At 31.0% G+C, this 12,822-nt stretch overlaps 1 protein-coding gene across 1 annotated transcript; it reads right to left on the reverse strand.

Annotated features, from left to right (window-relative positions):
• Positions 1-1,589: 1,589 nt before the first annotated feature.
• LOC108343304 (5'-adenylylsulfate reductase 3, chloroplastic) lies at positions 1,590-4,567 on the reverse strand. Its single transcript, XM_017581499.2, has 5 exons — positions 4,409-4,567; positions 4,123-4,278; positions 3,870-3,990; positions 2,493-3,300; positions 1,590-2,384 (listed from the first exon to the last, which is right to left on the reverse strand). The coding sequence occupies exons 1-5, from the start codon at positions 4,497-4,499 to the stop codon at positions 2,154-2,156; spliced, it is 1,407 nt and encodes a 468-aa protein (XP_017436988.1). The 5' UTR covers positions 4,500-4,567; the 3' UTR covers positions 1,590-2,153.
• Positions 4,568-12,822: the final 8,255 nt, after the last annotated feature.

Here is a 12,822-nt window from a genome sequence, read left to right on the forward strand (position 1 = left end):
AAAACCATACAATAACTCACAAAAACTGCTTCCATTAAACTCACCTTGAAGTTAGGGCAACCCCAAAATCTTTTGCCATTGTTTTTAGGGGTTTTGGCAACGCAGAAGACTACAGGACGACCATAAAAGCAACTGGGTTTTACACCCAACCTGCTCCCACTAGCAGAGCTATGTTCAAAGCCCCAACCCGTGCATTTGCAAGAAGAAGAAGAACCAGACATTTCCTCACTTCAACAGTTCTTCCATAACTCTTCCTAACGAAAACAGAGATGTTAAACACTTTCGAAATCAGGGTTCTCCCTAAATATTAAGTTTTGATTCTAACAACATCACACATGGCAATCTATTCACACCAATCAAATTTAATAAACAATGCCTCGTCAACTAAAACAGATTACACCTCAGCAAAGGCAAACGACATTACTGATAAATTAACGGAGATGGCTTAATTGGCTCATTTTAACAAGTTTAAGGATCCGATTGAGACCGAAAAAAAACATGATGACCCACTTGAGATTGAGACACAAATATAAGAACCAAACGAGGGTTTAAACCATTTTAAAACTAGAGATATCAAAATAGATTTTAATTCGTGATTCAACCCTGTTTTAGATTTTAATTCGTGATTAAGTTCAGTTCATTTCTAAAGTAAGGTTAAAGTGAATTTCTTTTTATAATTTTAAGTCAAAGTGATTTCAATTTAATTTCAATTTACTTAAAACGTTAAATAAACAAATTCAAATTGGATTGAAAATGATTGACATACAACCCTTCAAATAAATTTATTAATTTTTTTTGTCATAACTAATTATTATTTATAATTGTGTAGGATTTAATAATATTTAAATAGTTTAGAGATTTTAATTTATTTATTTGTCAGATAAGTTAACACTTTTAAGTAAAATGTTTGCAAAAACAATTAAAATACTTTAATTATATAGGACTCACTTTTAACTCAATATGGATTTCAGAGAATTTTCCTGTTTACGTTTTTTATAATTATTAACTTTTCCGTTATCCTTACATTCAATTTTTCTTTTTCAATATATCATGATCATTGACATTTTTTGCAGTTTTGAATATCTCATATATCATAACTATTAACATGTTTACATCCGTTTTAACTGTTATTTCTTAATATCTTAAATATAGAAGATAAATTACAATATTACAATATATTTTAAAAAATTTAGCGTTTACAAGCTTTTAATACTAACATTTAATATTAACTCAAAATCATGCTTAGCTCCATGTTTAAACGGTTAAATTTGAGTTCACGGGTTAAACATTATTTAATAATTTATTTTTCATTGATGGTGATATTGTGTAAGAAAAAACATGACTATTTATCTCTGCTTTCATTAGAAAAATCATTTTAATCATACATTAAATTTTTATTTCTGCCAAATATTATGAGAGTGAAATAATTAATTAGGAATAACATATTTTTTTATCTCTTATAAAATTCTCTATTTAAGACTAAAATCCAATGAAAAAATCATTTTAAAAATTATTCATCCGTGGTTCAAATCATTCAATAAAAGATTGATTCGTCACCCAATGAACCACGCAAGAACAATAAAATAGTATAGATCAAAATAGAAACGGGTGGATTGAGTAATTAATTCAATAAAGCTGTAGTGGTGGTGTGATAAACATCACAATACATCGGGATACCTGAAACTGAAAGTATACTTTTAAAGAACACTACAAAATAGGAACCCAATGATGAAATCCAAATTTGGTTTTGCTCCAGTTGCTAGAACCTTCTAACAAAACAATCCAGGAAAACCTAAGAGGTATGGATATTATTTCAGACGCAACATTATAGCTGAAACTGTATACGGTTACTAATTGGCATTCGATCAAGAAATTTGGCAAAATCTACAAAACCATATTCTTATAGTTAAGTAACAGCATAATACAACCACATCTCTACTCATCTAACCCAGACATGAAATCTCATCCTCTTACACCAATTATAATCGTGAGAAAGGTAAACTAATATTATACACGGACGCTACTAACTGAGAATCTTTGTTTTGCTATCAAAACTGCCATCATCCCCAGTTTCACTGAATTGCCAAAATCTGTGGAGAATTTTATTGCCAGCATTGTATGACGGAACATTGAGCGAAATACTCAACTGACCATCACCGTAAGGCATTCACGAATGCCGTCAACGAATCAACGTCTCTCTTTTCAGAAGGGTACTTAATTGGTCGAGAAGAGTGTTTGGGGAAGAAAAGTATTGTGGGGAAGCTTCCCAACTCCAGTTCACTCTTTGCATATTCTTTCTGCTCTCCATCCGCTCTGAATTTCGCAACCTTCACTCCCGACCCTGCCAACTTCTCTGCCAAATCATCATATGATTCCTCCATCGCCTGTTTCAGTTCACAATAAACATCGAATTAGATAATGGTAATTTCAAACCGAATGAACCTTAGTGACACGACATTAACAGAATTGAAGTTTAGGGAATAGAGTTTAACCTGACAGAAGCGGCACCATGGTGCATAAAGCACAACAAGCCACGGTTCTTTTCGGTTCTCCAATTTTGTTAAATTCTCAATTCCAGCCCTGCTCAAGCTGATCACATTCTGGGAATTGAAAATGTCAGCGACTGTGGCAGAGCCATTTGAATGGGTGGCCCCATTTCCATTAAGCTGGGCAGTATCTTCCTGTTTTAGATTACCTTTGTGAAGACCACACTCCTTGGCCTTGGCATCCTCCCACCACCACCTTCCTTCTCTTTCATGCTGCCCAGGTAAAACTGGCCTTGTGCATGGCTCACAGCCAATTGATACATATCCTTGGGAGTGCAATGAATTTACAGGCACATCCATGGTCCTAAGGAAGTTCCATATGTCTAGCCCATTAACATTTGCGACTGGGTTCCACTTAACCAGACTGCCAACTCCACCATCCAATCCCTCAAAAACAGGATCAACCTGGACAACAGGGATTTCAGACCGAGTACCAGGAGACTGATCTTTTCTCTGTCCAGTGATCCACGCCCTGAGACCCTTCAGGGCTCTCCTTAAGGGTCTCACCTTCCTTACTCTGCAGCACTCTTGATGCCCATCCTCATAAAATGAGAAGAGCCCCTTGGTTCTTACTAAGGCCTGAACCTCAACGGCATCAGGGAACATGTACTCAATGTGAATTCCATAATGCTTCTCAACTGCATCAAATAATCTGTAAGTTTCTGGGTTCAGCCTTCCAGTATCCAGGCTGAACACTCTGTAGGGTCGACCCGTCAAATGCGCGTACTCAATTAAAGCAACATCTTCAGCACCGCTGAAAGAATAAAACTACCCATTAAAATCCAAAACCAGGTACATAGCCAAGCAGAACACGTTTGTTACAACATAAAACAAGGAACAAAACTTAATTGCCTACTATATTTCAATAGTCGAAATTGTACTCAAGAATGAATGTACTCAACAGATCTGCCATCTTCACATAGATTCTTCAATTTTCATATCGATTTGGCATTTTCGGTGGGTGACACACGAAAACATTTATTAAAACGTTTCCAACAGAATAATTCTTAATCCTCCTCCAAATCATTCTCCTATTAATCTTCTTACTCTATTTGCAAATTTTCCTATGTATTTTCCGATTAATGTCCTTAACAACATTTTTTTATGTTATCATCACATTAAATACATTTACTTATTTTATTTTATACATTCTTAATTAAGATTTGTTGAAATATGCAACTATAACCTGTCTATACACAAGAGAAAGATAAAAAATCATCTGTCTCCTGTTTGTCTTCGTACGTCACTATCTACAAACATATGTGAATGTCTTCATGCAAGTCCACATAAACAAAGCACCGACACATAAAATTAAGAATGTACCTAAATGCAATAGCGATGTCGTTGCCAAATTTCTCGAGAGCCTTGTCCATAATTTCAAGAGGAGAAGCATTTTCAAGGTCTTTCGCTAATTGCTCGAAATCTTCCTGTCCCTTCTCAACCTCTGTACATCACACACCACAACATTAAAAAAACACGTTCAGATCGCCCCCAATCAAGGCCAGAAAAAAAATTCAACACAGAAAATTTCCTGAAAACAAGGAAATGTGGTGACAACAGAACGCAGAAAACATACCAGGAGCAACAATAGTTGCTGCAAGAGGAACAACGGAATTATTCCGTTGGGGTTGGGCGTTGAGAGGTCTGACCGAGGAGCATCGTTGAGTTAAATTAACAACAACGGACGAAACGTGAGGCCCATCCAGAAACCGAAAGGAACCGGTTTGCGGAGCTGAAAACAGAAACAAGCAAGCATTAATCAAAGAAAACCTAGCTTGTGATAAGAAGTGAGAGGTTCAGATCAAGTTCGTTGTTTGTTAAAACGGGAGAGAAGAGGAAAAGAAAGGAAGGGAGATTATCACCTTTCACGTCGGAGGAAGATCCAAGGCGCGAGAAGAAGGAAGTGGACGGTGCTGTTGAGGAGGAAGAAGTTGTAGTAACGGCGAGAGCCATTGCAGAAGGAAATCTGAGCTGAAAAATTGGAGTAGATTCTGTTGGTTTTTTTCCCAGGAAGAAGAAGGAGAATATAAAGAGATGTGTGATTGAACCTGGACGCAATTGAAGCTCTCTTCGTTCTTCTTACGTGGCGCTTAGTTATTGGTTCAACGCAAAACCCGTGGTTCGTGGCTTCTCTGCGGTCGCGCGGTCAAGTTGGACTCACATATCACTTCTAAATATTCATTATCTTCCCAGATTCTTCCCCTTCTTACTTATACTAATTACTGTTATTTATTATTTGTTTCACATCTTTCTTTATTAATTTTAAATAGTAAAACACCACACAGAAATTAATTGCCTACTTTAAAATTTCTAATTACAATTATTATTATGTTTAATAATTGTTAATAATCACTGTCGCGCCTATAATCAATTCGCGTTGCTTATGTTGTGATTGAGTTTCAAGAATTGTTAAACTGTTGATATAATCACTATTTTCCAAGTAGAGTAAGATTAAAGTTACTTGCGTTTAAAACACTGTTGAGGAAATTATACTATTTTCAATTGAACTATATTGGTACTTTGAGAGTATGTGATGGTGCGTCAACGTCATGCTCTTTTATTGGTTTTGTTTTGTTAGTTAACAAATAGTTAAAAATCTCATAAATAAAATGCAATAAAAAAATTAAAGACCAAGTATACTAAATTAATAATATTTAACATTACTTTACTTTTTCTAAGAAATGTGGGAATAAACGAGTTCCCACACCAAGTTTGAATTTAGATTTAAATTAACCGTCCAACTAAAATTGTATTTTGAATTTCTTTATTTAAGTATTATTAATAAAATATAATTAATAGTACTTTTTTTTTCATTGATATATACAATCTCGGTACAGTTTATAAAATAGGAAAGTATTACGGAAACACTTTTTAATTTTCCTATACTTTTGTGGCGCCTGCTAAAAGAATAATATTTTAGTTTTATAATTAACTAATCTCAAATTGTTTTGGATTTGTCTTACCAAAAATTGATTTCACTTTCAACTCTAAATAATTAGTGTTACTACGGCTCTCAACTCTAAATAATTAGTGTTACTACGGCTCACAGACTATTGATCAGTCTTAGGGTTCATAGGCTACCGATCAGTCTTAGGCGACCGATCAATCTCGACAAACTTTTTAGCGGTCTAGTTCTGACAACATTGAGACGAGTTAAGGCGCAATAAATGTAATAACGGTTACCGTTAGATAGTTAAGGTTTGAATTAATGATCATTAAGAGGTAAATTAGTTGGTCAGATTCCATTAAACCCTATAAATAAGGGCTTAGGCTTGAGGTAAAAGCAGAATCAACTCATACTCCACTACGTCTTACTTACATCCGATCATGACACAAATGTGATATATCGTTCATTAAATCGCTCCTAACTTGAGCGTCGGAGTACAAAGTTAAAGGTTAGTGTCTCGGTCTCACAAACCCCACCAAAACAATCAGTAATTTAATCCCATTTTTAAATAACTCAAACAATTATATTTAAGGAAACGCAATTGGTTATATATACATTTTTTTTATTTACCACATTTCAAAGACGTATTTCTATTGATCACTTCATTCAAATTTCTGTTTCTACTCGAATATAGAAAGCTTTTGTTAGTGTGCGTGACGATCTAAAGAACCTTTATATGTATCACAATCAGTCAGTGTAGCTAATCTTTGTTTTCCCTGGTGAGATAACTCTACAACTCTACAAAGTCACCTAAAATATTTCTATACATCAAATCATAACATATTTGATTTTTTTAAAAATAAGTAATTTACATTTAACTATACCTTTTATTAAAAAACTAAGAAATGTTTAACAAATTCATAATTATATATAACAATACAATTAGAGCTGTCAAAATAACCCTATCGACCCACCATGTTTGTTAATTTGTGAGTCAACTCAATCTAGCTCACTTATTAATGAATCAAAAAATTGAACCTGGCTCGACCCACCACGTGTTGATGGGTTAAACCGATTGGTTCACTTAATTACAAGTTTTTTTAAAATAAAAAAAATATGATCTTTTTTAATTTAAATCTAAATAAATTTTACTATAAAATGATGTTAAAATCTAAAAATAATTTTTAAAAAAAAGTACCATACAATCCAATGTAATAAAAAACAAGCACACAAAAAAAAAACAAATAAGTTTCTAGTATTGATAATTTTTTTATTTATCCATTTATAAGATTAAAGTTTTGAATTGATAAATCTATAATATTTTTTTCACATCTTCTTCTCTATTCTCGTTAACAATACAATAAAAAAATGTTAACTAATAATATTAAAACACAAAATAATAAATAATTAAATTAAATTAGGTGGATTGATGAAGCTGACTCACCACGGGTTTAACTTAGGTGAACCAGTTCTAAGTGGACCAGGTTGAAAACTAATCCGTATAAAAAATTATATTTTTTTTAAACTCAACTCGACCTAAACATGTAGTAGATTGAATTGGTCTAAAAGTTACAACTCATTTTAACAGCACTAAATACAATATTAATCACTAAATTACTTATTAATTAATTGTTAAATACTCATTACAGAATAAAACACTTTCTGAAAAAAAAAAGATAAAAACGTTGTTTAAAAAACTCGTACAACTGCGCCTACCTTGAAATTAAAGTGTGTGTATATACATATATAAAAGAAAAAACATATAGATGTGACGTCCCCTTGTGTTGGTCTTTTTGTATTATGCTCTTCTTTTATTAGTATTTGAATTTGGTGCTCTATCGATTTGATTCCAATTTGGTCACTATTCGATTCGCATCAAAACTCGTCAACGTGTGGTACTCCAGCCTCGACTTTTTTGTTCTTTTTATGAGATTGAACTTTGTTCTGTTCATTCATCCCTCACCACTTGACCCTCTTCATTATTTTGCAATCACATATATAATGCTAATTTATATATAAATATATAAATTATTTTATAATATTCCAAGCAAGCAAGACCAAGAAACAATAGTTAGAATAGATTGATAAGAAATTGAAACGAATGAGAGCATATTTGTGAGCTTATGCATGCAGACACGGATTTTACAGCAATAATAATAGTTGAAAAGCATAAAGCATAGATAAAGTAGAAAGCAGTGGAAGTTAGTGCAGAATAACAGCACCACTCATAACCCAACCCTTGGAGATCCCAAAGGTTTTGTTGTCCCACAAATATGCTATGGGACCTACACTTCCCACCAAGATCAGCCCTCAGCTACCACAACTTTTAAATTTATAAACAAACATACAAACGATAGCAATGACGATTACATGTTGCTTTCAACTTTTCTCAACAACAACAAAGAATAATCTGTATTTCGGTTGAATTGGTTCCAGATCATTCATCCTTTTTTGTTTTCGTTACGAAAACGTAACACAATATATTTATCGCATATTTGTAACGCGTCTGACTCGTTAATATCTACTAATATATATGATAATTGCTCATAAATGACCATTAACTCTTATCGGTATATTTTATATATTACCATTTGCATAAAAATTAGGTTTTCATTTTCTTTTACAATAATTCGATAATACCTTCGTATTAGTTCTTTGTGTGGAGACAAGAAGATTCGTAATGTTTAACTTTAGGTTTAATAGTCTATTTTGTTTCTAGTTTTGCAAATTAGTTCATCCTTTACAAACTTTTCTTTGCAACTCAAATTTTTACAGGTTTTTGTCAGGTTTTTCTCTCTCTTCTACTTTAAGAAAATACTTTTATTTAGTTACTATTTTTATAGTGAAATTTAAATTGTAAAATATTGATTAAAAATAAATCTAAATAATAGTGTGATGTTTTTCATTTAATACAAATTTAATTGGCAACCACCTAACTAAAAAGTGAAAACAGTAATTAAAGTTACATACCATTATAAAAATAAAATAAAAAAGAGTGTCAGCTAAAAAAAACATGCTCCCAGGTTATAAAATCAAACTCATTTTACCAAATTTGGAAGGTTAGCTTAGCTAACTCCTCCAATTTAATTCCTAATTCACGACACAATTAAACTAAAAAGAGAAAAATAAGAAAGAAAAAGAAATAGAAGAAGAGACGCTCCAACATTATTGGATAGATTGAAACAAGAAAAATGGTGATAACAGCATTGAAATCACCTTTATGAAAAGGGCAAACAGTTATGCGGTAATTTTTTCCAACTTAAATTATGATTGTCTAAGGATAATTGCGAGGTGGTCGTGATTCACAACACAAGTTGCTGAACAAGTGTTCAATATATAGTGACAACACGGGAGTTGTATATTGTGCAATGTTTATGTAAGGAGAGAGGGTCCCACGTTTAATAGCACCAAGGACCACTCTTCCTCTTCACTTGTCTTTCCCTCTTCATGCCTCTTCAACTTCCCCAACTACGTTCTTACCCTTTGATCCCTATAACCCTTCTCAATCTCAACAACACTATTTCCCACTCCAAACCAATCTCTTCCACCCATTGCACCCTCCTTCTCCTCCTACCCACAAACACAAGCTTCCTTCAATCCACATTCACATTCACCAAACACAATTACCACACCTAACCGATTCCTGGTCCAAGGATGAACTCCTTGCACTTTTCAGAATCAGATCTACCATGGAAAATTGCTTCCCGGAGCACACATGGGACCATGTCTCCAGGTACCTATATATATATATATATATATATATATATATATATATATATATATATATATATATATATATATATATATATATATATATATATACATATTCCATTACATCACATTACACTACATTCTTTCAGTTAAACCCAATTGTTGTTATCTTTTAATTCACTCACTATTCCTTTGAGCTGAGACTAATAATTTGGGGGGAATGAGAAATTAATGAGTTAGATACTGTATGCATTCCATTAATCATCACATGTTAATTACACTCATGTGGTAGACAAATTAATGCACATGTGCACCAACCAGAAACCAGCTATAGTACTTTAGCTCGCACGCTGACACAGCACGGCAAGACACAGAGCCCGAGAGAAATATATTTATATATAAGGCTCCGCCGGCCATGGAGGAAAGAAATTAAGTTGAAGAAATGAAAACCATTAGAGGACAGTACGTGCTTACGGTTTTTGTGAAGTAAGAAAAATGCTTATGTTGTGGGTTTTGGATTTTTTGTATTTATGATGTGTGCGGGAAGCTGGCAGAGCTTGGGTTTTGAGAAGATTGCTGAGAAGTGCAAGAGATGGAGAGGATGACCAAAGAGCTTGACATCATGGTACAAGACAAGCCATCGCCGGAGACAGACATGCCACCATAATTGAATTCTTAAAGAAATATATATTTAGATTTAAACTCACTTATTTTACAGGAATTAAAAATATATATTTAGATTCATTTTTAATCAATTTTTCACAATTTAAAAAAACACTATAAAAATAATAATTAAATAAAAGTATTTTCTTAAAGTAGAAGAAAAGTATAAGAGAGAGAAAAACCTGACAAAAAGTATGCCTTGCATATAAAAGTATAAAAAAAACAGAAGAAAGAGAAAAAGATTTAAGATCGTTTATACTTATTTAATCACCGAAGGAACTCTCATTAAGACAAATTTTATCAAAAAATTTATCAAGTAAGGATGCAATTAACATATTTGTTAAAGGATGGACTAATTTGACATATGTGAACGAAACTGGGGACAAAATATACTATTAAACCTTAACTTTATAAGCGACAAACGTGTTGGTATCTCCCAAAACTAAAAAAAATATTATTTTTAACTATTTAATTATTTAATATAATTAAATTTGAAATTTAATTCACAATTATGTATAATATAAATAATCCTTTAAAATATATAATTTTTCTTTCAATTATAATAATTTTAAAAATGATTGGGTTACCAAATGGTCGTCCTTCTTATTGCATGTCGGACTGATACACTAAATGGGACAAATAAAATTAACAGACTAAAAAAATGTCAACTAGACAACGTCTCTGTTAGTTTTATCATGTGTATAATATTTTAAGAGAGAGGAAAAAAAGTTATATTTATAATGCCACTTTTGTAACGACTCTGGATTTAACTATATTTTTCTCACAAAAACCTGTACTATAAACTAACTACAAGTTACTATCACAACTTTTATAGATTTTATTACAAAAATTTATACAATTAACTAATAACAAATTATTGTAACAACTCCAACATATTGTATTATATATATATATTTATATATAGATATTATATACTAAATTATTCAATTGGATAAAAAACATTTTGAACTGATACTTAATTAAGAAAAACTTAAAATAATGCTGAAATAAGTTGTTAGAAGGCAACACCATGAAAAAAATATATTATAGAGAAGACAAACAATTTAAATACTAACAAGCAATTAATCAATACAGCTTAAAAAATTATTATATTTTAAAACTGTAGTAAATTCAAAAGTTGATAAATCAATAGAAACTTTAGGTAGAGCATTCAGCTTAATGCATCAATAAAGGTCTTACATTTTTAATCTTTTTGGCTTATCTTCACACTAGTTGTGTTTGTCATTTTGTGATCAATTATTAAATTTAGTAGGGAGTGTAAATTTACCAGTTTGTACAAGTGAAATTCAACTCGAATTCTTCGGAGAGTTTTAAAATTAAAAGTATAAATAAAATATACAAAAATCTGGACTTATAAATAAAAAATGTAATAATAAAACAAGATTATCTTAAATTAGTTAACCATTAATAAAATTCAAATATTTTATCACCAATGACCTACTAACAAAACAATAAAACAATAACAAATTCTCAAATTAACCTAGCCTATATAACGTAGGTCTCACTCAAAACTAAAAAAGTTCACAGAATTAAAAAAGTTTATGTTAAAAAAAATTATATGACTAGAACAACAAAAAAGATTTAATAAATCACAATTAACTCATAAATCATATTATATAAGTCGATAAGATAATAAAAGTTAGATGTGGTGGCTTAATTTAACACTGAACCTGAACCAACTTGGTTTAATTTTTAACTTAAGACAATTTAGTTCAACGATTCAACTTAATTTTTCATTTGAGTAAAGTTATATATTTATATGTTAATTTAAATATTATAATAAGATCAAATCTATTTTCACTGCAACCCGATTTAAAAGCTAACTCTGTCAACTTAAACTCTTTTAACTCACTCATTTGATATATCAGCAAAAAGAAGACTTATTTAAAAATATGTTAGAATTGATCATTGATTAAATTGACACTTCTAAATATATATATTTAAAACATAGAATATGTTATTTTACATGTATTAACTTGTCTATAACTAAATAATTTTATAATCTTAAAATTATGTTAGAGTTTTTTTTTTAAATATTTTAGTTTTTCATTAGTTTAACAACATTAACTTAAAATCTGCCCATGACTCTTAAACTAATTATTATGAAAAATCTATTAACTCGTCTATGATGGCTAGTGTATTGAATTATTTTCTTTCAATTTAATATTTGAGAAATTGGTCATACTAAAAGATAGAGTAAAAACAATTTATTACGTTTTAGTTCTGAAGTTTGAAGTATATTTGTTTTTATCTTTAAAATAAATATAAAAAAATGGTTCCTAAAGTTCAAAAATATATTTTTTACTTGAGTCAGACGTGATAATGTCGAAAGGGGATATACGGAAAATGTTCACAAAGTCATTCAGCACTCCTCATCTATTCCAATAAGACTGTCCAACTCTAGATATTAGAAAAGTATTTCAAATATTTTGAAGGAGTAAAATGCACTTTGGACAAGCAAAAATGGAATTACTTTCTACTTAATGAACTAAAAACGTGATTAAGCCAAAACTATAAAAAATAAATAAAATTTTTAACATTTTAGTTAAAAAGTAGAATTCATTATGGATTTAACTCATTCCAGTAAGTGAATTAAACTATACGACGGAACTTGTTTGTTTAATCAAAGAAATGGATCTGATCATAAAAGTTCTGAGTTGAGAAATAGTTTCACAGTTTACGTCCACATATAGGTCAAATTAACCATGATTTACAGTTATTGGTAACGTGCCACTAATTATTTTAATACTAATGAAATTGTAATACAGTTAGGAAGGTGGCTGACGTTTACTTTCATTTTAAGTTCAAAATTAAAATATTTTGCGTTATTTTAGTTTGACGTAACCCCTGGAATCAGATGTAAATTCTAAAAATGGGAGATATTGTGATCATAACTAATTTCAATTTTATTAGAATTGATTTTTATCTTCAAAAAATATACTTAAGAGGTAAATCACTCATAATTCCATATACGATTAAAATGACTGTTAAAAT

The sequence above is a fragment of the Vigna angularis genome, chromosome 6 (genome assembly GCF_016808095.1).
Source record: "Vigna angularis cultivar LongXiaoDou No.4 chromosome 6, ASM1680809v1, whole genome shotgun sequence".
NCBI classification, from domain to species: domain Eukaryota; kingdom Viridiplantae; phylum Streptophyta; class Magnoliopsida; order Fabales; family Fabaceae; genus Vigna; species Vigna angularis.

Excerpts from the sequence above, each read along its gene's own strand:
- LOC108343304 (XM_017581499.2), bottom strand. The coding sequence starts at position 4,499 with ATGGCTCTCGCCGTTACTACAACTTCTTCCTCCTCAACAGCACCGTCC. Across the intron at positions 4,279-4,408 it reads ATCTTCCTCCGACGTGAAAG|CTCCGCAAACCGGTTCCTTT; the intron begins GTGATAATCTCC and ends TTCTGTTTTCAG. Across the intron at positions 2,385-2,492 it reads CATGGTGCCGCTTCTGTCAG|GCGATGGAGGAATCATATGA; the intron begins GTTAAACTCTAT and ends GAACTGAAACAG.